At 48.8% G+C, this 23813-nt stretch overlaps 3 protein-coding genes across 3 annotated transcripts; 2 read left to right on the forward strand and 1 right to left on the reverse strand.

Moving 5' to 3' along the window:
- Nucleotides 1–402: 402 nt before the first annotated feature.
- Nucleotides 403–2468, forward strand: LOC123182667 (GATA transcription factor 12). The gene is made up of 2 exons (XM_044595315.1): nt 403–941; nt 1307–2468. Exons 1-2 carry the CDS (start codon nt 642–644, stop codon nt 2156–2158), a joined length of 1152 nt encoding a protein of 383 aa, XP_044451250.1. The 5' UTR covers nt 403–641; the 3' UTR covers nt 2159–2468.
- A 16084-nt stretch (nt 2469–18552) lies between these two features.
- LOC123160108 (uncharacterized) lies at nt 18553–19305 on the forward strand. The gene has a single exon (XM_044577932.1). It carries the CDS (start codon nt 18553–18555, stop codon nt 19006–19008), a length of 456 nt encoding a protein of 151 aa, XP_044433867.1. The 3' UTR covers nt 19009–19305.
- Nucleotides 19306–19767: 462 nt separating this feature from the next.
- Nucleotides 19768–21858, reverse strand: LOC123173108 (sugar transport protein 8). Its single transcript, XM_044589889.1, has 3 exons — nt 21648–21858; nt 20589–21544; nt 19768–20492 (listed from the first exon to the last, which is right to left on the reverse strand). The coding sequence occupies exons 1-3, from the start codon at nt 21784–21786 to the stop codon at nt 20052–20054; spliced, it is 1536 nt and encodes a 511-aa protein (XP_044445824.1). The 5' UTR covers nt 21787–21858; the 3' UTR covers nt 19768–20051.
- Nucleotides 21859–23813: the final 1955 nt, after the last annotated feature.

A 23813-nucleotide genomic window follows, 5' to 3' on the forward strand; every position in this document is an offset into this window, starting at 1 on the left:
TCAATAAAAACCCCTAATGTGGATCTTTGAATTAAAGAAGCGATTCAATGCTTGCTAGCAAATTTGCCTTTTGCCATGAAGCAAATTACAATCAAAACGCTCATAAAAAACCAATTCTAACTCACCAAAAATGATCCAATCAACCCGATGTTGCCGTACATGAAGGCGACGAGCACATGATGCTGCACTGCATGGTGGCGCTACTGCTGTCATGCAGATGTCGTCTTCCCCGGGACCATAAATCGGGGAGCTGTTTCCTTTTCCTCTCCCTCACCGCCGTGTAAAACCCCGATTTAACAGGCTTTTAAGGGTGGCCTCCACCGCCAGGGTCAGGCCCAGCCAGCAGGCCATTCCAGAGAAGAGCCAGTGGCTCTGGCTTTATTTACTCCTAAAGAATCGTTCAGCCGAGCTTGACCCCTCCCCCTCCCCCTCCCATCTCTCTCCTCCACTCCGCTCCCCCTCCCCGATTAAACCCTACTCTCTCTCTCCGCCTCGCGTCTTTTCCGCCCGCCTCCACCCAGGGAAAAAATAATTCCGGGGGCGACGGCCGTCGGAAACCGGTAGAATTCGTCCGGGGAGGAGGAGGAGGAGGAGGAGGAGGAGGGATTTCGTTTCGTTTTGTTCTGTTTGTTTGGATTTGGATGGAGGCGGCGGCCGAGTGCGCGGGCGGCGGCGGTGCCCTAAGGGAGGTCAAGAAGGAGGCCGGCGCCGGCGACGTGTTCCTCGTCGACGACCTCCTCGACCTGCCCTGCGACGACGACGAGGAGGACGACGCGGCGGGGTTCGCCGACGGGGCCGCGGACTGTAGCGCCGGCGAGGCCGGCGGCGGCGCCGGGAACGCGTCGGCCGACTCGTCCACGGTCACCGCCGTCGACAGCTGCAGCAACTCCCTCTCCGGCGGCCTCGCCGACGGCGACTTCTCCGGCGGCCTCTGCGAGCCGGTAATTATTAATTCTTCTCCTCTTACCCTCCCATGTCCATTAATTCACGCCTTATTCCTTCGTTGGCGAACAAATTTATCAATTTCTGGCGAACGAATTACTCGGAATTTCCATGGCTAGCTGGAACGGTCAATGCGTTCGTCTCCCCCCATTAACACTCGCCCCACCCCACCCCACCCCACCCCATGAATGAAGGCAGCTTTTGGAGTGACGTCTCCCGCAAATAGTAACCGATGAAACCCGCGGCCGGAAATAGCAACATCCTAAATAGCAACATCAATTTATTATCATTTCCGAGTTAATTGCGCGGCGCCCGTCTCGTTCCATTCCTGAAAATTGTGTGCTGTGTGCCTGTGGATTTGCAGTACGACCAGTTGGCGGAGCTGGAATGGCTGTCCAACTACATGGGCGACGACAACTTCCCCACCGAGGACCTCCGCAAGCTGCAGCTCATCTCCGGCATCCCCTCGGCCTCGTCCCAGACGGCGCCGCCGCGCGCGCCCGCCGCGCCGGTGCAGCCTTGTGCCGGTGGTGGCGCCGGTACGGCCTTGTGGCGCTCGGACGCGCACGCCGGGCAGGTGTCCGTGCCGGGCAAGGCGCGCAGCAAGCGGTCCCGCGTCGCGCCCTGCAACTGGTCCTCCCGCCTGCTCGTGCTCCCGCCGGCGCCGGCCTCGCCGCCCTCCCCGGCGTCCGCCGTCATCTCGCCGTCCGAGTCCGGGACGGCGTTCCCGCTCTTCCCGAACAAGAAGCCCGCCAAGTCGTCCAAGAAGAAGGAGGCGCCGGCCGCGCCCGCCATGACCGCCGCGGAGGCCGCGGCCGCGGAGGGGCGGCGGTGCCTGCACTGCGAAACCGACAAGACGCCGCAGTGGAGGACGGGGCCGCTGGGGCCCAAGACGCTGTGCAACGCGTGCGGGGTGCGGTACAAGTCCGGGCGGCTGGTGCCGGAGTACCGGCCGGCGGCGAGCCCGACGTTCGTGCCGTCCAAGCACTCCAACTCGCACCGCAAGGTGGTGGAGCTGCGGCGCCAGAAGGACACACCGCCCCAGCAGCTGCTGCACCATTCCCAGCACCAGCCGCCGCCGCCGCAGCAGCTGGGGCCGGGCCTGGGGTTCCAGGTGCCGGGCCCGCTGCTGTTCGACGGGCCGCGCCTGGGCGGCGGCGCGGACGAGTTCCTCATCCGCAACCGCATAGGGCCCGACCACCGGCAGCTCATCTAGCCTAGCTTAGCTAGCCAGCGCCGCCCGGCTCGCCTAGGAGGAGGATCGTTTCGTTAGCCCCAGCAGCAATAATTCAGCAAGAAGAAGAGCCAGCCAGCCCAGCCCAGCTAAAACTTTTTTCCTAGGAGTTGTTGTTTCTCCGGATTTTAATTTACCTTTTTCCAGAGACCTGTATGCTTGCTTGCTTGCTACACTCTCCGTGTTTCTCAGTCAGCTCAGCTCTCGAGTTCCTTAGAAACTAATCCTAGGGTGTAGTGCAGTTTGTTTTCCTTCTCTTCTTTTTTCATAGCCTTTTTCTTTTTTGCTTTTCCATAGAGTTTCTTCTTCATTTTCTTGTAATGCAGTCAGTGCAGGGTTCATAGCCTAGATTCTAGAACAAGAGGAAACAACAGCAGCAGCAAACAGCAACGTGCAGCAGTGTTTTTCTTTGAAAGCAATTCTGCAAAAGTAACTAGTGAGATTGAGCAAAGGTTGCTAGTAGCTCGAGGCTCCAGGCTCGCATGTGATTTCCAATCTTGTCTGTGTTTGGGCGAGCAGGATGATGATGCCTCTGCCCTGCCCCTGTGGTGTTGAATCCATCCATCCATCGATCGATCAAACAAAACAAATGGTATGATAAGGGGGAGGGCACGCACGCACGCTGGCTGGCTGGCGCGCACAAAGTGACACGACTAGGGTGTGTCCAACCGAACCCGAGGCCCGGGCCGAGCATGGCATAGGAGGAGAGAGTGGAGGGGAGCGAAAGGCGCACGTGACGGTGCGAATCTCGCACGCGGCCGCCCGCCGTAAATTGTTCCTCGGAGCAGATGCTTAACGAATTTCTTTTTTCTTTTACAGCGTCGGCATCATCATCGTCAACAGCCTCACTGGCCCTGTGTGCCGAGGCAATTGAAAGCCGATACGTCAGCGGCGCCTAGCTCTAGAGTAAATATCTTTTCAGTGTCAGCTAAGCTAGCAGCGTTCTCAGTGAGTGGGCCGGGCGGGCTGCGTGGTGGCTGCGAGAGATCGGATCCAACCACTTCGCCGTAGTATGTAAATTGTTTTTGGTGCGGCCCTGTTGGATGGATTCGTTCTCCGGTGAGTGGCCGACTGCCGCTCTTGGTCGGCAGCGGCGTGGCGCCTCGTTCGTTCGTTCGTTCATCCGGGCCACCTTTTTTCTTGGATGGTCGCTGCGTGCGTACGCACGCTTGCACGGAGCTGACCGCCGAAAGCTTCGTTTCACGCCTTGTACGGTTCGCGGCGCGAGGTAATGGCTGTGGCCGTATGGTGCCATCTGCTTGGCCAAGTCTGACGCTAGCTACCGCTTGAAGTTGAACCAACAGACACACGGGTACGGCCCCGGCCGGCCATCTCTGGATGATTCCGTCGCAAGCAAAGCCACCACTGCTTTTGTTCTGCGCGCGGTAATTTAATTAAGAGCATCTACAACCGGAGCTCTCGGATCCGCCTCGGACGTCCGGGTGACATGTCCAGTCACTGCTTGGATAGAAAGTTGTCACCCACCCGGACCTAGTGAACTCGGCCCAAACGGTCGGGCTGACTGCTCATGACAAAATATGCAGAAAAATTCAAGATGTGAATTTTTTTTAACAAGAGGAATTGAAATGATCACGAAGATACAAGTAAAATAAATTAAGAAATGAGATTGTAACACTAGATACTATCATGCCAAAGTTAACGAAAGGAAGAGGAAAAATATAACTATTACTCTAGAACAGAAAGAAGGAATAATTGAAGGAGAGGGTAATCTTCCTAAATACATCATTGATTTTATAAAAAGTTATTTGGCAATGCTGTGGAGACAACTATTTCTCTGAATATTCAAAATGATACTGAAATTTTTGGCTTAGAGGCTGAAAAATTAACAGCCTTTTACTATGGATGGACTGCATTCTGTGGTTTTCCAGATGGAAAAACAAGAGCCCTGGACCTGTTGGTCTGTCAACGGAATTTTATCAGCATTTTTGGGATTTAGTTAAATGAGATTTTTGAAAACTTTTAGGCGACTTCCATATAGGAGACCTGGATATTAATAGGCTAAACTATGGGATAATTACTTTGTGCCTAAATCTAAAGGTGCTAAACAAATTCGAAAACTCAGGCCAATTTGTTTACTTAATGCCACCTTCAAAATTATTCCAAAAGTTCTGATGCACAAGCTTAGTATAGTGGTCAATCCCATTATTTCTCCTGACCAGTCTGCCTTCATAAAAGAAAGATATATAATGGAGGGAGTACCGGTGCTACATGAAGCTTTAAACTCTATCTGTCACAAAAAGCAGAATGATCTTTGTTTAAAAAAAATTAAATGGCCTTTTTTCTGTCAAATGCTAAAACTAAAAAAAATGATAAATGGTGTGATTGGATTATGAAAACTATGGGGCATGTAGGTATCAAAGTCAATGCCACTATATGGCCATACTACAAACTCCACAAGGGCCTAAGACAGGGGTTGCTCTATCCCTCTGCTCTTTGATTTTGCAGCTGGTGCTTTAGTCATTATCATGGAGAAAGCAAAACAAAATGATTTTGTGAAAGGGGTCCTTGTAGAAAATCTTGATAAAGGGGTTAATATGCTGCAATATGTTGATGAAACTATTTTTCTTTTACAAGATAACTAGCAAAGTGGCCCACGCAGATGCGCAGGCAACACCTTAAATATCAATTATTTATTTCCAAAAAAATGTTTTATTTATGATTCCTCGCATCATAGATTATAGAATAACTTTGAAATCAACTTTTTTTGTATGATGACTATGAAAAACACTAAAGATATTACAATATTATGTGTCATAGTGTTGAGCCTCACATATTCCCATGGTGAAGGAGGTGGGTTAGTTGTTGGTTTAACAAAATATTTCAATTCATAATATTTGCCTTGAATCCAAGTTATGCTCCACCAAGATGTTTAATGGATGTAACAATTCCTATGCTCTCGAGTAACTTAGTAACATCTGGTGTTGCTACACGTAATGACTGGATTTTTCTTTAGGGACAAATAATGTTTGCAAGAAATAAAAAAATAGAGATGTTGCCCACCTGAATAATCTAGGATATAAGTGGGTAATTATTTTGAACTTTCTATTTGGAGTTCCATCGGTTGTGATCGGCTAATTTGTTTAATTGATGATCAAATGTTTCTAATTTATGGGATTCTATAGCTTATTTATCTTTTTTTGTTAGATAGTCACGTACTTTTAATATATCATATATTAATGAACTCTCTAAAGCTTAATTATAATTTAGCTGCTTGTATAATTTTCTCTCACCGCTATCTCATCTTCGTGGTGTTGAATTTACTGCGAGGTGTCATCCTTACTAAGGTGAATGTGTTTTAAAATAAAATTTATTGTTTCATTGATAATAACGTTGGACGTATATTCATTTGTTTGTGACAATATATTGTTACATAGAATCAAAATTTAGCTCCCGAGCTAGATGATAATTTGCTCGCTGACATTACATGACTAAGTGGAGTTGAGATTCGGGCTTACACGCAACATTTTTTTTATTTAATGTCATGCATTATAAAATGGTCGTTAATGTCATATGGAGACATCTAGATTTATTCCTTGTTTCCCATTTAATTTTGGAAATATGCACACACAAAAAATAGTCAATAGTATGATACGAAATTGGAGTAAAGGTGGGCAATTTACATGAAAACATAATATATTTTAAAATAGTATTATATGCATTTGGAACTTGCCTTTATCTTATCACAAAGCGGGAAATAAATATTAAATAGACATACATAATACACAAATATTATGGTTCCACTTCTTTTGGGGACTGTAGTTATGCGAGGCATCTTAGATTGCACTATTTTTGTTTATCACATATCTCCTCTGTTTTGTTTAAGAGTCTTGCATAAAGCCCCTGCTTTTGTAACAAAAATACAAGTATAATGATAAATATCAACAAACTTACAAAGTCAAAGTTTACGAAAAATATCGCCATGCACATTTGTGGTAAAATATTAACTACCGATTAGCAAAATATTTGAGTGTAGGAACAAATGCTAACAAAATAAAATGAGATTTCATCAAAACAATTTTCCATAAATATTTACTTCTTTATACATGCCGTAAATCAAATGTATAGTTTTGTTATTATTGATATCACAAATAATTATATCACGAAAGATATTTGCAAAAGTTATTTTTCATATCACAAATAGTTGTATCATGGAAGAAATTTGCAAAAGCTAAAGTAGTGTACAAAAATAAAATTAAACTCACATTGATAAAAATACCAACAATTTGTATGATTGCTCAAAGGAAGCACCTAGTCATTGCTAACCGATGGGAAATGATACATCTCTTTTTCGGGAGAGTGATCAAGGAATTATGCCTAGCTACAAAAATACATTTTCCTACCAACATCGAGTATGAAGCTGTTTCTTCTGAATACCCATTTTTGTTTAGAATTTCAACATGAAAGTTGTTTCCTCCTGTTAATTATGTTGCATGTTTAAACGCGTCTGCCCTAGAATTCTTCATTTGAATAAACAGAACCATCATGCAATTCGAATGCACATGCAAAAATGAATGAAGAATAGAAAATATTAAACTACTGCCTCTAACACTAACGTAGCATGATGTCCAACAATATCTAATAAGTAACAGGAGAGGAACATTAACTTCTAGATTAGTAGATATAGTAGTAAGACAAAAATTTATGCCATTGAACATTGTTATGTTAGTGAAGCATGAAGCGAGCGAGAAAAATATAAAGATTTTCATATGGTATTGAATGTAATTAAACTTTGTAGAGTGACATCTCATAATATATTAATCAAGATAATGTATATTCATTTATGGTTTTGTGTTAGCTCATGCATTCTACAACACAACTATAATTGTACCAAGTGAATGATGTAAACATTTCTGACTAAGTTGAAATCACGCATGCGAGTAAAGCTTCAAGATCGAAACATGTATACCCTACACTCTTTGATCTGTCATAACAAAGCTAAAACTACACATAATTAATATGCCATAAGAGTGTGTTGTTCTTTTAAGCAATAAAATCACCCCCAATATGACATCAGCACAATGAACATACAATAAAGACATAATTTATCTATTGCCACTTAGTGGAAAATGTGACTAACATCTGATATGTGACAACACAATATTATTGATTATGAGTTTACAAAGGATTGCGTGAGTATCTACAAACTTCAGAGGACAAAGTTTACAAGAGATTACAGTAAAATAACATTTTGTAAAAATAAGTCCAATAAACTTGATTAATATTTTTGAGTTGACATGAATATTAACTACAACATATCATGTTATGAAATGAATAATCTGTCTATCATTAAGTAACTGTATATTTTACAATCATGTGATTCATCTCATATTTTTAGTATCATAAAAAGAAAATACATGCATAAGGCATGTGCATAAGCTATACACACATGAAAATAGATATTTTCAAAATATTGTGGTTCAAACAATTGCTTGAAGTATGGAACATAGTCGCTAGCAAATGCCAAATGAGATTATTAAGTGTGTGTATTATAATTCAACCATTTTTTCGAAAAAATAATTGTTCAAATGAAAAAACACGGTATGTGAAGGATGGAGTTGGGAGAAAGGTGTTGCAATTGGAGGCCAAAAAATGCAACAATCCCCTCAGAAAAGGGTGAGTTGAAAAATGCAAGCCCCTGATAAGGAATGTGACGAAGTATACACTCATTCTCTCGACGATTGGGAGAGCGTTATTGAAAGAAATATTGATCGATTGCGATCAGCCATGGGCGTGCGTAGGTGACCTCTGGCGGCGACAGTAGCCAGCGCGAGATGGCTGGTCTAGCCGGCCTTGGGTCACAGTGCAATGCTTCCACTCCCCCTCGATGTTGCCGGCTATGCGCGAGGATGAGGTAGTGGCGGAACCCGCTATCCCGAATCTCTTTTGTTGGTGGTGACCTGCCCTTTGTGGAAAGCAACGGTAGGAAGCAAAGAGATGGGGAGGACCTAAGAGAGCTCAAGGAGGAAGACCGGGGCCAGATAATTCTAAGAAGGTGAAAAAAATTCTCCTCGCGGCCGCACCCCTCTAATGCAGGGATTATTTGCGAAGCGGTGGCGGCACACCCAAGCTTTGGGGCATTATTCCGTAGTCCTCCCATGCATTTACGTAGAAAATCGAGGGGACAATAGGTTAATTAATGCGTTGAAGCTCACTCTCACTTTTTGATAAGACGTAACGATGGGTATGGCCCTTAGGCTGGTCATAGTGGGGAGTAACTTAGACTAGTAACATATGCATGTTACTAGTCTATGTTACTACTTCTATAGTGCATAGTATCATAGGTGGTCTCATTTATTGACATGCATGACACATAGTAGCATCACATTTATTATGTTACGTTATCTACCTATGTTACTATAATCATCTCTCTCTTCTTTAATTGCCTGCCACATAAGCATGTTTACGAGTGCCAAGTGCATGATACTACTTATGTTACCCCCACTATGGCCAGCCTTACTCACGTCTGGACGTTATGTTTCCCGTCGGGACGAGAACACCTGGCCGACACATAGGCTAACATACAAGATTGGCATGTGCTATTAGAGTGGGACCAGATCAAGCGCGGGAATAGTTCACAGATAAGGATAAAACCGCCTGGGAAGATTTCCGACATCTGGACCGGTGCAAGAATGATGAGGCACTCGTCGGAAGAAAAGGCGAGCATAGAAACTCTTCAGACACGCTTAAACAATCAAGAAGTCGGATATGAGGAGAATTGTTGAAGCAATTTTCAAGACCGACGATTGAAGACGAAGAATAGTTTGGAAGATCTGAGGAGCGTCTTTAACTTGAATGCCAGTTTAAGACCGACTTGGTTGTAACCCTTGACCCCCTACCTATATAAACCAAGGGGTAGGGCTCATACACGACACGCAACGATCTCGTGGTAGATCTCATATACTTTGTACTCCATCCCAAATCAATACAATAAAAACTTTTCTCTCTTGGAGAGCCGAACCAGGGTAAAACCTCATGTCTCTATTACCATCGTGTCAAAAGCTACTAGCTCAGGACCCCCTACCCCAAGATCGGCTGATTCGACTCTGTCACCTTTGTCCTTGTCTTCTCTTAAACTTCCAAATATCCAAAGAGACTCTCATCCGTTCCCTCTCGTCTCTGGTGTTTCATAAAAGTGTAAAAGTACCTCCACGAAGGAGTAAGCTTAGAAACTATGCTCATGACAACAAACTGTTCTTGTGATACACACTTAAGGAGTTTGAGTTTGTTTGCCATTTTGTACACATCATGCGCTTGTTCGGTCACAGAATGGTTTTCAACCATTCTATTGCCAGTGAACTGCTCTATAACATACAGTTCACCATCATCGTCGGTGGAGCCAAACTTGGATTCAAGCGCATCCTACAGTTCTTTGGCACTTCGGATATGTGGATATGCATCATCCAACATGTGACCCGACTCATTTTTCTTAACACAGTACCAACACAGAGGTTTACATGCACGATAGCGGCCAGTTCTTGAGATGAACGAAATGCGGCGGGCAGCACTGCACGTACGGCGTGGTTGCTGGTTCGTTCCACTTCCGGGTGCGAATGAGTGAAGTCTAAAATAAACCCTGAGGTTGTAGGGGTCAATGTAGATGAACCCTCACCTCCAAATCCCTAAAATCGGTACCCCAACCTCTTCGATCCCGGTCTATCCTAACCCCACATATGTTTGGCAGACTGGGAAAAGCACAATCCTACCCGAAACTCGCTTGTCTCATGTCACGCGGGTCAAAACACCATAGCCATCTTCCTCGCTGCACAATCCTGATTGAAGATGCATCCCGGGAGTGCCTGCTGCCATCCGGTGAGCACGCAGGCCATGATGGCCATGGCAGCCGTGGCCGGTGAGGAGCTAGGAGCCCAGCACGCCAACGGCGCAGAGCTGTTCGTCATCAAGAGGATGAAGGACGCCATTAGGGATCACCGGACCAAGCTCAACATCTCCCTTGGCTTCGTCGACGCTGTGTCTCGGAGGCTCGCCGCCGTCCGCGACGACAAATCTCCAGGCGTGGGCACGCACGGCAAAGGCGAAGACGACCAGAGCCACCTGAACTTCTTCTGTATCAACGAGCATCAATTTAGCATTGAAGTGTTGCCGGAAGGCACATGCGTACAGGGCTGGCTTGATATAGTCCTGTACAAGCACGAACTAGTACGTGAGTCAGTGAGTCTGGCTTGATGGATTAGATTATCTCTTCTGGGTACACACACGCGAGACGCCGGATACCGATGGATTCCAACAGAACCTTGTGATATTTTTCTTGCCTTGTCTCATAGTAATCTAGGTGTACTTCGCTGTTAATCTCGACAGAGCCAACACTCCGTTGATGGACATGGCGGCGGTGCTCGCCGCGGAGGCCAAGCCGCCGGTCTTCCCGTTAATATACTTCTTCATGTTCATGCGCTGTTGGTGGCATCCGTGGCGGCATCCTCGCCCCGTTGACGCCACCTTTCTTGCAGCCTAGCCCCGACGAGCAGCAATCGCTTGCCGGCGGGGGCTCCTCTGGTCGGGATAGCGCGCCATCATCCACGCACGCCGTTTATGCTTGGACGCGCCCAGGAGCTCGTCTAGGATGGCGTCGATGGCCGACCTGGCCCTGTCCGATACACTCACACTCATCTGGAGGCGAGTTCAAATTGATTGGGGAGGGTGATGCATATAACATGTGGGCCCATGTTGTAAGTGAGAGTAGAATCAACCCCGGCTGGAATCACGCCTTTTTATTACAACAAACAGGATTTTACTCATCCAGGGTTTGGATTGACTGGGATCTGTAAATACAGGGTACCAATTTTAAGGATTTAGAAGTGAGGGTTCATTTACGCCAGGTCTACAACCTCAGGGTTTATTTTAGACGTCACTCGGCGCGAATTCTGAAGCCTGAAATGGATAACTATCGTACCGCACGCACCAGGAGAGCACTACTATTTCTAGTCTCGAACGCCGGCCATCCATCTCAAAATCAAAAGAAAAAACGAACGCCGGCCATCAGGAAGCAGCAACCGAAAGGTGTCTTTCCGTTGGACATAGAAGGGCGCACCCATTCCGGGCACGGAACGCACGCGCGCGCGTACGGCACGGTGCCGGTGGGCGGTGGATCGTCACATGAGCAGGCGAACGGGAAGGCGGCACAAAAGCAAACCGCTCCGGCCTCCGGGCGCGCGCCCCGCTGGCCGCTGTTTCGGCCCCGCCGACCCTCGGCCACCGGCGGCGGGCGCACGTGCGTCCACGTGCACGGGCTAGCTAGCGCCTCCGACGACTGAGGCCACTGGCAAGAACCCCATGACGCGGCCAACGGCGGAGGCGTCACGCACGGCGGCCGCGAGCCGCAGGAGGCTCTGGAGCTCCGTGACATGGTCGATCTTTCCCGTGCTTCGGTGCGTGAACCCCATTGATTGCCTGGTGCGTGGCGCGTACGCGTACGCGTCGCGTCTCAGCTACGCCCCACTGCCTGGGTCAGGCGTACGTAGTGATGCACCGTACCGCCAGCTGTACGGGCGAGTTAGTGCCGTGCCATGCATGCATGATGCATGCTTCTGGACTCTTCTCTTGCCGAGCAAAGCACTCAGCAATATTAGTCGGATCACGTAAGGATAGCAGTTCAGCAACACGTACTTATATGTTTTTCAGTACCAAACGTATGAGCCATATATAGTTCTCTAAAAAAATATCTTTGGACCATATCTGGGCCGCTGTAGGTGCATATTTTGCGTTAAAGAAGAAAAAAGCCCAGGCGCACGGGGCGGACACCGTGTTTCCACAGCCCACTTCATGGCCACTGCCTTCTGGCCCAGTTTACAAAGTGGAAACCCATTGGTAGTCTTGCCTGTTTCTCCCAGAACGGTTTTATGCTTTTTGTTTTTGCGCGGACAGTTTTATGTTTTCTCATTGGTTGGGTTTAGCAACACAAGAGCACCCCATTTCCTTGCGTCTGCTATTCTTCTGTCTCCATGTTGCTAAAAGGAAAAAGAAAAACAGCTAGTTTTTTTTAATTCATTGTGAGATTATTTTCCGGCATAAAACTAGATTAATATATGGTGTATCTCGTGAACCTTCTCATTGCCATTATATATGTTCCGTATGTTGAAATAGGAGTCATGTGTAGTGATGATATATTTGTATTCGTCACATGGTACTTCTCATGCATTTTCTTCATGCTTTAATACTTGCGCATAGAAAAGGTTCCGTGGATGACCGCAGCAAATATACGTCACTCAAATGAAAGGTTTGGTACATGACCCTTGTCTATCTGAATTTGACCAAACTTCCCATCTATATGCTCACGGCGGAGTGGCATTGGTGGTCCTACCCACATTTATATATGCTCATGATATGCTTCGTACGTTCGTACATTGAAATGTGAGCGGAAAATCAATTCGGCTCCCGGGTGCATTTGCACCCGGGCCCATTTTTGATTTTTCAAATGTCGAAAAAATTGAGACAAATTTTTTTTGTCATCTTTGTCACATACAAATGCGACCTGCAAATTTTAAAACAAAAAATGTCAATCATTTTGGCTTGCGCAAAAAAAAACAAAAACAAATCAAAGACCAAATGTCACCCCAAATTTGTTTTTTTCGCCGACGAAACACCGCTGCTCCGTTCCGCGCGAATTTTGTCAAGCATGTTTGCAACACCAACACGATCATCTACAAATTTTTTCAGAATTTTTTGAAAACATTTAATTTGTTTTTTCGGGGTACTATTCATCCGGGTGCAAATGCACCCGGGAGCCAAAACGCCTCCCCCAAATATGAGTTATATTGTTGAGACATCCTTGTTGTAGCCATGCACGTTCATGTTATTTGTATTGATCACATGGTACATCTCGTGAGCATTTTCTATGCTTTTATAATTGCGCAAGAAAAGGTTCCATGGATGACTGTAGCAAATATATGTCACTCAAATGAAAGGTTTGGTGCATGACCCTTGTCTCTGAATTTGATGAAACTTCCCGTCTATGCTGTGGGTGGCAGAGTGGCACTGGTGGTTCCGTACGTTTAAATATAAGTCATGTGTAGTGATGGTATATTTGTATCCATCACATGATACTTCTCATCGATTTTCTTCATGCTTTAATATTTGCGCATAGAAAAGTTTCCGCTGATGACTGCAGCAAATATACGTCACTCAAATAAAAGGTTTGGTACAAGACCTTTGTCTATCTGAATTTGACAAAACCTCCCATCTATACGCCGGTGGCGGAGTGGCACTGGTGGTCCTGCCCACCTTTATATATGTTCATGATATGTTCCGTACGGTAAAATATGAGCTATATTGTTGAGACATCTTTATTGTAGTCATGTACGTTCATGTTATTTGTATCTATCACATGTTACATCTTGTGAACATTTTCTATGCTTTATACTTGTGCAAGAAAAGGTTCCGCAGATGACTGCAGCAAATATACATCACTCAAAGGAAAGGTTTGGTGCATGACCTTGTCTCTGAATTTGATGAAACTTCCCGTATATGCCGCGGGTGGCGGAGTGGCACCGGTGGTCCTTCCCACCTTTATATATGTTCATGCTACGTTTCATACGTTAAAACATGAGTTATGTCGCTGACACATTTTTATTGTTGTCATGTATGTTCATGTTATTTGTATCTATCGCATGGTATATCTCGTGAACATTTCTCGATGCTTTTACATTTGCGCAAGAAAAGGTTCCACGGATGACCACGACAAATATAGGTAACCTAAGCCATTGCGCAGGCTATACCAACGTATGTAATGGGGGTGTTTAAGCTACCAATGTCTGTATGTGATGACCTCAACCGTATGGTCCGGAACTGCTGGTGGGGTGCATCGGAAGGGAAGAGGAAGACACATTGGCTAGCATGGCCAAAGATCTTGGCGCACAAAACTCAGGGCGGGCTGGGTTTCCGCGATTTTCGCGCCTTCAACCAGGCCCTCCTTGCCCGGCAGGCGTGGCGCTTACTAATTAATCCTCACAGCTTATGTGCGCAGGTGCTCAAGGCGAGGTATTACCCCGAGGGCCGCCTCGAGGATACAGTCTTCTCCGGCAACGCCTCCCCTACGTGGCAGGCCATTCAATATGGCCTCAAGCTTCTCAAGAAGGGCCTCGTTTGGCGTGTAGGGGATGGCCGAAACATCCGGATTTGGCGAGATCGTTGGATCCCCCGCGAGCCTTCACGCCAACTTATTACCCAACAGGGTACCTGCCGACTACGACGAGTGGTCGAGCTCCTGCACGAGGACGGGGCATGGCATCTTGACCTGCTCCATCGCTACTTCCACCCGGCAGACGTGGAGGTGATCTCCAGCATACGTACTTCGACCCGCGTTACCGACGACATCATCGCATGGGCTCCGGAGAAGAACGGTATCTTCACCGTTCGATCCGCTTACTGGTTCGCCATGGACGAGCGCGAGCGTCCACTGGCCACCGCCACGAGCAGGGCACCGGATGGTCATCGCGCCTTCTGGAAGATCATATGGGGGTGCCCTGCTCCCCCTAAGGTACGCGTGTTTGCTTGGAGGATCGTTACGAACTCGCTTGCTACTTGGGCAAATAAGCTCTCTCGCCATCTTGAGGTTTCTGATCTATGCCCCTTGTGTGGACTGGAACGGGAGGATATGTTCCACGCTTTTTGCAGGTGTCCCTTGGCAAAGGAGCTGTGGCACGCCATGGCCATGGATCGGTGTATCCCCAAGGTGGAGGACATCATGAACACTGGTCCGGAATGGCTCTTCACCCTGCTGGACCCCCTTGACGAGGCAACGAGGATGATCGTGCTTATGATCATGTGGAGAACCTGGCACGTCCGGAATGAGATCACGCATGACAAGAAGCCGCCCCCTGCTGAAGCCTCACAACGGTTCTTGCATGGGTATATTACTTCGCTGCTCTGTATCCAACAATTCCCAAATGCTGATATGGTCAAGGGGAAGATGACGGTCTCCTTGCCACCGTTTGTCACTCGTCCTCCTAAGGTGGCTAAGGAGGAGAGATCATGGACCGCGCCAGCATCGGGCTGCACTAAGCTGAATACCGACGAAAGTTTTGTTGCAGCGACGGGAGCGGCAGGAGGAGGGATGATTTTGCGCGATGATCGAGGAGAAATCATCTATACTGCATGTAGAGAGTTGCGCACATGCGATAATGCCCTGGGAGCGGAGCTTGCGGCATGCAAGGAGGGCCTTGAGTTGGCTCTGCATAGGACCGGTTTGCCTATCACGGTCGAGCTTGATTGCGCGGAGGCTGTGGCAATGATCACAGCAAATGTGGAGGATCGTTCGGTGTACCGCACCCTCATTCAGGAGATTAGAGATATAGCGGCTGCCGCTGGAAGGGAGATCTCATTTACTCTTTGTTGTCGTTCAGAAAATAAATGTAGTCATGAATTTGCCTCTTACGGGCGAAGGATCCCCCGGACCGCTGTGTGGTTCCACTCGGGGATTGAGTCCGTTGTACGTCTGGCCTCCGCTGAGAGGCCACCTTGAGTAATGAGAAATCCCTTTTCACCCGCAAAAAAAAAAGGTAACCTAAAGGAAAGATTTTGTGCATGACCCATGTCTTTCTAAATTTTACCTGATTTCCGTTTGTTCTTGACTATCGGTTTCAACACAATCTAGCCTCGATTACTACAGGGACTAAAATATCTAAAATATCTCCCGGATCCACCTAGATAGCAACATTTAGGACAACAACTCGAAGATACCATGGGCTGTCACTCGAAACATTGTAAGCTTTTCTGGAAGTGGTTTTGCCTTTTTCTGAACTTTTTGGATGTCCATGTGCTTCCAAAAGTATATCTGTGCATGTGACTTTTCCACTTCGCAACTATTCTCTAATGATAGCCTAATCCTCAGAAAATAACATTTGGACTAATGATGATAATCTGGTAATAATTAGGAATTGTATATATTGGAGTGTTGCCAAAGTTGAATCGCACCTAGCCCATACTAAATTATTTTGTTGACACTTCTAAGTATACTACTCCTTTATCCCTAAAAGACGCTCTTATATTTTGAGGCAGAGGGAGTACATTTTTTTCTGTAAAGAAGTCATGGAGACATGGACCACAAAATTAAGCTGCGATCACGCTTGTCACGTCCGAACCTGAGAGACTTCCTATGTCTAACTACTGTAGAATGGTCCTCGGCTCCTAGGTAGATGCTATATATATAGATTGCACACATTAAAGTTAGCTCGGCAAACATGCATGATCTGATCTCTGACCCCTCTGAATCATTATTGAATTTATCAGTTGCTTCCGGGAACATCACAGCGGAGGCGCAACTCTTGTGAAGTCCCTACGTTCCACACTGTACAGGACCTAGTCAGCAAACCTCAGTTGGTGCATGGCACTACATAAATGCTTGCAGTGTCCATGCACACATCCCTTCGATGCATAGTCATTTACTCCCTCCGTTCCTAAATATAAGTATTTTTAGACATTTTAAATGGAATACAACATACAGATATATATATATAGACATATTTTAAAGTATAGATTCACTCATTTTGCTTCGTATATAGTCATTTGTTGAAATCTCTAAAAAGACTTATATTTAGGAACAGAGGGAGTAGAATACAGAGGACTGACGCTGGTGGTACGTACGCACGGCGGTGCAGAATGCAGAAGAAAAATCACATGAAATGGCACCACTCTTGAACTTGATCGATACCACTAATCGGTTCAAACCGTCTCATCTATTTGAGCAACACTTAATATGGGACGGAGGGAGTAGTTTGACACCTGCAGGGGCTCCGTCTAAAGAACTACGTACCCTACGAACGAATGACTACCTGTGCCCTCCTATCGTATTCGCACGTACGTATCACCGGCTCGATCGAAAAGGGAGGGCCTGAGAAAAGGAGGGAAAGCGCCGGTGATCCTGCCTTTGCCGGAGATCGGGTTAGGCGACGGAGCTCTGTCACGGCGAGGTCGATCGATCGATCGATACATCACGCGGCCGCTGCGCATCCCGTGAGCCGCTCACAGGCGCGCGACCTCGACAGCCCCTGAGGCGTACACAGATCGACCCATGACTGACGAGCTTGACACCTCTGCCCTGACATCACAAAAATTAGTAAAGATTCAGGCAACCTTCCTATTCCGGGATAAAAAGATTCAGACTAACGTGCATGTTCGATGTCGCCTTGCAACCACTTGCTCTGAAAAATAGCTAACCTTGCAGCTGCTAGCTGAACACACCACTACTTGCACGGAGTGGATCGTCTCATGGATAGATAGATGAATGAACAGGCGATCGACACGGAGGCGCCGCCGCTAGCTAGAGTGTCCTCGTCCTCAGTCCAGTCAACAGTGGTAAGCGATGATAAGAAAATGAAGTAAAGTTATCTCCGAGCATGCGTGCAACAGTGCAGCAGCTAACTACTCTGCCCATTTTTCTCCTTTTCATTTTGCAAATCCAATCTGCAATGCACTCACAGACTCACTGCACACCTTATTCGGAAAACAGTGCTGCAACAGTGCAACAGCGTTGCGACCTCGACAGCCCTGCCCATTAAGCAGCTAGCCAGCTGAAAAGAAGATCTAGGCCGTATTTTCCTTTCCGGTAAATGCACGGGATGTATGCATATATCCTCGGGTAAATGCAGGAATAAGCTGTAGAATGTATATTTTCATGGCGGGCTGCTTTTACCTGGACATTTGGTGGGTCGGCCCAGCTAGCCGGCCGGCCGGCCGGTTCGCCCTCTTCGGCCGGCCTTTGGCGTCCGCCGGAAAACCAACCATGCATGATCTCGAACGATGGCGGCGTTTTTCTTGTGACCTATGCCGAGTGGTGCTAGAGTCGTTACTGTGTGCGCGGGGGCCGTCTAGCGTACACCCCGTGCCTATAAATAGGGCCGGCCTACAGCTAGCCATGTACTGGCATGTGAACAGAGTCACAGACGCACGCAAGTGATCTCGATAGCTAACCACTTAGTTAGAAGGTCATATACACCGAGGTGATTGAGTTCACAAGGAAGGAAGGTTCGAGAGTACTGCTCTGCTAGCGACTCCCTTCGCCGCGACGTAACGCGATGCCTTGGCGCTTGGCTAGACCCGTAGAGGTAATGATCAATTATCACTCATCGTACCCTGGCCCTAGTTACTTACCGGGGTGTTGATTAATCTGTACTCTCTAGCTAGATTTACTGACAAACTGGGTACGGTAGATCACCGTGGCCGATTGCATGCAATCCTTGTGCTAGTGTGTGCACGTTCGATCTTCCATGGACTGCTGGCAGGTGGAGCCGGCCGCGCGTTCCGATCCATGCATGCATGCATGGGCAAAACCTTGCCATGCATGCGCGCGTCCGCTCGTACTGTAGCACAACACACTTCTCTTTATGCGCGAGTTCGATCATGACATGGCGATATATACATCTGACCGACCGCACGTACGCTTATGTGATGTGCAGGGCGAGGTGGTGGGGGAGGCGCGGAGCGTGCAGTGCGACTGCTGCGGGATCGCGGAGGAGTGCACGCCCACCTACATCGGCCGCGTCCGGGCGCACTTCCACGGCAAGTGGGTGTGCGGGCTGTGCGCCGAGGCCGTCAAGGAGCGCCAGCAGCGGGACCCCGACCTCGCCGTGGCCGCCGCCGTCGACGCCACGGCCGCGCTCTGCCAGCGCTTCAACTCCACCGTCCGCCTCAACCCCAAGCTGTCCCTCGCCAGCTCCATGCGCGACATCGCCCGCAAGAGCTGCCAGCACCGCGGCGCCACCGGATCGGGCACCTGCACCGCCGGCGCCGGGATCAATTCCTCCGACGCAGCCTGCTGCGGCGCCGGCCGCGCCACCAGCTGCGCCCTGCGCTACGTCTGACGTTCAACAAACCAGGCCACGACTACAGATCGATCACATGCATGCATGCATGCATGCGTTCGCTCGCCTGGGGTGTTAGTTGACCTTGCATGTCTTTGTGATGATACTATTAACGTGAATTACTCATTATGTCATTATTATATGTTATATTATCCATGCACCGTATGCACATGTGCGTGCTGGCAGTGAGATGTAACCCTAACTCTTTTTTTGAGTTGGCTGTGAGATGTAACTGAATGTACGTGTGTGGCCGGGTCTACCGGATACAAATAACAATATTTGACGTTGGAGAAACTATAAGATCGAGTAGAAAATGTCTTCAGATGAGACAGGAGATATTTGAAATGGATTACTGAAGATTTGTATGTCTCATGGCTCTCTATGATCAACTGAACTGTCAGTGCATCAGTGCATGTGACAGGAGATATTTATAATGGATTTGAATATCCAACAAACGTCAGATTTTTAGGCATGGCAAATCGAACTTATTTTCATAGCAAATTATGTTTGCCAAGGGTGGAAAATTTATAGGCGAGCATGAAAAATCCGTCTTAATTAAATTTTTGCTAGAAAATTACCATGTTCGCCAACTGAATTTGCTATCCTCACAGCAACACAAATTGTCATGAAAAACTTTTGATTTGCCATTCCTAAGAATCTGATGTCAGATTTTTAGGATTTCCGTCTTAAATTGCTATGTAGCTGCTCTAGTCAGTATGCCACAGCCCACAGTGTTCATCACTTCTCGTCGAATCAAAATAAAATAAGGAAAGGTGCTCAGTTTTCGTGATGTTGCTTGGAAGCAAGGCTTGTGCGACTTCAAGACACAGGCATTATCGCAAAAATGCTAGACACACGGGCCGCACACGCACAAGTTTTACGGACGCGCTGACCTTTCGTGTTTTAATTGGCAAAAGTAAACTTCTCCTCCTACTTAACCGCCCCCCCTGATTTTAACTGGTGGGGTGGGCGTCCAGGCCCGTAAAACTCCGTATTATTCCGTGTGTGTAGCAAAGCCGGGCATTATCGTCATCATCAGCTGGCTAGCAGTTATTAATCTTGGCCTCATCGGCGTCGGCGAAGAACCTCTTCCAGAACCAGTGCCGCCGCCACACCCTGTCGACCATTTCGTCGATGGGCACGCCCTTGGTCTCCGGCAGCAGCGTGAGGACGAAGAGCCCCATGAGGACGATGCAGATGGCGAAGAAGAAGAAGATGAAGGCCCGCATGGTGCACATCATGGACAGGAACGCCTGCGCGATGACGAAGGTGAAGAACATGTTGGCGCTCACGGCGCAGGAGAACCCCGCCGTCCGCGTCGCCAGCGGGAACGTCTCCGACGGGATCAGCCACCCCATGGGGCCCCACGACCACGCGAAGCTCGACACGTAGACGCATATCAGCACCACGATGGCCAGCGCCCACGAGTGGCTAGGGTTGTTGTTGTCTTTCACTTGCACCCACATGATCCCTCCCACCGTCACCTGCAGGGCAGTGCAACGGATCATCCATTATATAATTTCAGATGCGAATGATGTCGGATTTTCAGGTGATTGATTAGTTATAGTTAGTGGACGGACCTGGGCGATGAGCATTTGGACGCAGGCCTCGAGGAGTAGCTTGCGGCGGCCGATCTTGTCGACGAGGATGATGGACACCAGCGTGGAGATGACGTTGACGCCACCGGTCACGACGGCGGAGAGGAGGGAGGCGTTGCTCTCGAAGCCCATGGTCTGGAACAAGACCGGCGCGTAGAACATGATGGCGTTGATGCCCGTGAACTGCTGGAACACCTGCATGAGGATCGCGATCACCAGCGGCGGCCGGCTTTCCCGGCGCCTGAGCCGCCGGAACGGCTTCTCCTCCGCGCACAACGCGGCCGCCGTCTCGCACGCGGAGTTGATCTCGTCGAACTCTTCGTCCACCTCCTTGGTGCCGCGGATCCTCTCCAGCATGGCGCGGCCGGCCACGCGGTGCCCGCGCTCCACGAGGCTCGTCGGCGTCTCGGTGATCACGAGCGACCCGAGGAACAGTATCGCCGCCGGGACCGCCGCACCGCCGAGCGAGTATCTCCAGCCGACCGGGTGGATGTTGGACGTGTAGTAGTTGACGATGTTGGCGACGAGGATCCCGATGGTGACGTTGAGCTGGAAGAGGATGTTGAGCGCCCCGCGGATGTGCGCCGGCGCGATCTCGGAGAGGAAGAGCGGCGCCGCCTGGTTGCCGAAGCCGACGCCGACGCCGAGGGAGATGCGGCCGATGATGAGCATGGCGATGTTGACGGCCCCCGCGCACAGGCCGGCGCCGATGAGGAAGAAGACGGAGGCGGCCTGCATGGTGCGCTTGCGGCCGAAGCGCGTGCACGCCATGGACGCCCCGAGGCTGGTGACGAGCGCGGCCAGGTAGAGCGACGACGTGAAGAGCTGCAGCCGCTGGTCGTCGAACTTGCAGTAGTTGTTCTCCTTGGCGCGGTGCTTCCGCGCGTACACCGTCGGGAAGAACCGCACCAGGAAGTCGTCCATGGCCGTCACACCGCCTGCTCATGCATGCACCAGCGTCATCAATTTCATCAATCCGACGCGCCGCCATGTTTGCCATTCTCCACACCAAATCAGATCACGGGACGAGCTCGTACATACCTGAGATACCAATGTCGTAGCCGAACATCAGCCCGCAGGTGGCAGCGATGATGCCACAGATCCAAACGTACCATGTGATCTTTCCTTTGAACTGCCGGTGGCCAGTCTTGCCGTCTGCAGCGACGAACCCCCCTGCCATGTCGATCTCTATCTCTTCTCTGGTCGAGTAGCGAACTGAAATATGACCGTGAGTGGATAAAAGAGATGGATCAGCTAGAGTGTATATATATGCAGATGCATGCATGCGGTTGGATAAGGGAGGGATAAACGAGAATGCTGACTCGGTTATAACAGATGCGCCTGGTCAGATTTGATCCGCACAAAACATGGAATGGAAACCGTGTGTGCTCTCTGGTCAGTCACGCTGGCGTTAAAAGTGGATTAGGAGCCACCGATTGCCGCACAGCCGCTCGCCCGCCCCCTGTCGTAACGCTGCACGATCCGAAAACCACGGAATCAATCGCCACGATCGCATGTGTGAAGACTCGAAGCTGTGCGTGCTTGTTTTTTTTAACCCAGTGCAAACGCATATACTCACGTACACGTACAAACACCCGGTCATATGAACACACGCATGCGCACCCTATCCTTATGGGCACCTTCGAGATACTGTGCCGACACAACAGTCACCACTTAGTTGACGGGTACGTGTCCAGAAAACCTGAAATAAATCCAGGCTAATGTGTGTACTACTTGCCACCGCTTGGCCCATGCCACCTCGTCTCGATCCCCACTGGTTGCTGGACTTGCAGCGCAACTGCAACTAAACATTGTCGTTGGCAATACCACTCCCAACCCCTCCCCTTCCACCCAAGTTAGCCCCCCCTCCCCGCTAGATTTCCCTTCCCCCAGGTCACTTTCTTCGAAGAGACCCTCCTGGAGCTCAAGTGGAGGACGAGGTAGTCCCTGGAAAGCCGTCGGGCCTCTAGATCCGGGAGCTTATAGCTACGGTTCGCGCTGCAAAAGACCTGGGCCGGTGCTACCAGGATGGAGGTGATGAAGAGGTCAGGAGCGGCTGTTGTTTGGCGTCTTCACAGGCTCGCACGGTGGAGTCCTACCTTGGTGCGGGTGCTGGTGGCGGGCGGCCACTTCTGTCACGGGAAGGAGTTACTGTTTCGACCTCCTTTGTTTCGAGGCCCCGCCTCAACTCGGTGGTAGTTCAAGACCGTGGTCTCGTGTACGGGGAAGGTGTTTCGACTTTCACAGATCATGGAGGATTGATTGAGGTGCGGGGTTGTAAGGAATGTGTGGATGTGGCCAGGGACAGTGTTGTGCCACCGCCGTGTCCAGTGGTTAGCTAGGCCGAGCGTGCAGCTTACCTCAAGTGGATGGCAGGGCATTGCTTCCACTTCCTTAGCTGCAAGCACTTCACTGCCGACTATCGAAAGCCGGTCAAGTGCTAGCGTTGTTACAAGGATTATCACATTGCCAACCAGTGTGCTCTCGCGCACCGAAGTCCTCCTTGACAGTGCCTCACTCTGGACCTCAGCTTGTGGATGAGGTTGATCTTGACATGTCAGTTGGCATTGCTTCGAGGTCGTCCTCCTACGCTGAAGCTTTATTGGCACCGTCCCTAGAGATCATCCAAATCGTCTTGTGGATCGTCATGCGCCCCCTTGCACTTTGGTTGAGCAAGATTTTGTTGGTGCAATGCTCCTGCCTGGGCCGATGGACAATGAAGTTTGGCAGCCTGACCCTGTGCTCATTGAAGCCATGTCGCCGTCTCTTCAGGTTGCTCCTATGACCAAGAGCCTTCAAGTATGCTCTGCTTGGTGTGATGATGTGATCATGGATTGGGCTCTTCCGGCGGTGGGTGGTGAGGAATATGTTGACCCCGTGTTTTTGAGGAACTAATCTTGTTGCCTCACCTTGGTGCCTATTCTTCATCCACCGATGTGCACTCTCTTGCATTTACAATGCATAATTCTCAGGAGTCGCATACTTCCTTGACGTGCAATGGATTCAATGCAGGGCACACGACGAGGCCCTTCAGCAAGCTTGGCACCGATATTGGCTCTCAAGATGAGGATGGCATGTTGATCTTGATATGACAGTTGGTGCTCTACCAAGCTCGTTGGAGGAGTTTCTCGGTAAGGTTACTACGTGATCCCACCCCCACTAATTGAGACCCCCAATGTCCTTGCGTGTGGTCGAAGATGATGCATC

The sequence above is a fragment of the Triticum aestivum genome, chromosome 1D (genome assembly GCF_018294505.1).
Source record: "Triticum aestivum cultivar Chinese Spring chromosome 1D, IWGSC CS RefSeq v2.1, whole genome shotgun sequence".
In the NCBI taxonomy this organism is placed as follows: domain Eukaryota; kingdom Viridiplantae; phylum Streptophyta; class Magnoliopsida; order Poales; family Poaceae; genus Triticum; species Triticum aestivum.

Excerpts from the sequence above, each read along its gene's own strand:
- LOC123173108 (XM_044589889.1), bottom strand. The coding sequence starts at position 21,786 with ATGGCAGGGGGGTTCGTCGCTGCAGACGGCAAGACTGGCCACCGGCAG. Across the intron at positions 21,545-21,647 it reads CTACGACATTGGTATCTCAG|GCGGTGTGACGGCCATGGAC; the intron begins GTATGTACGAGC and ends ATGCATGAGCAG. Across the intron at positions 20,493-20,588 it reads TCCAAATGCTCATCGCCCAG|GTGACGGTGGGAGGGATCAT; the intron begins GTCCGTCCACTA and ends ACTGCCCTGCAG.
- LOC123182667 (XM_044595315.1), top strand. The coding sequence starts at position 642 with ATGGAGGCGGCGGCCGAGTGCGCGGGCGGCGGCGGTGCCCTAAGGGAG. Across the intron at positions 942-1,306 it reads CCGGCGGCCTCTGCGAGCCG|TACGACCAGTTGGCGGAGCT; the intron begins GTAATTATTAAT and ends GTGGATTTGCAG.
- LOC123160108 (XM_044577932.1), top strand. The coding sequence starts at position 18,553 with ATGGCGATATATACATCTGACCGACCGCACGTACGCTTATGTGATGTG.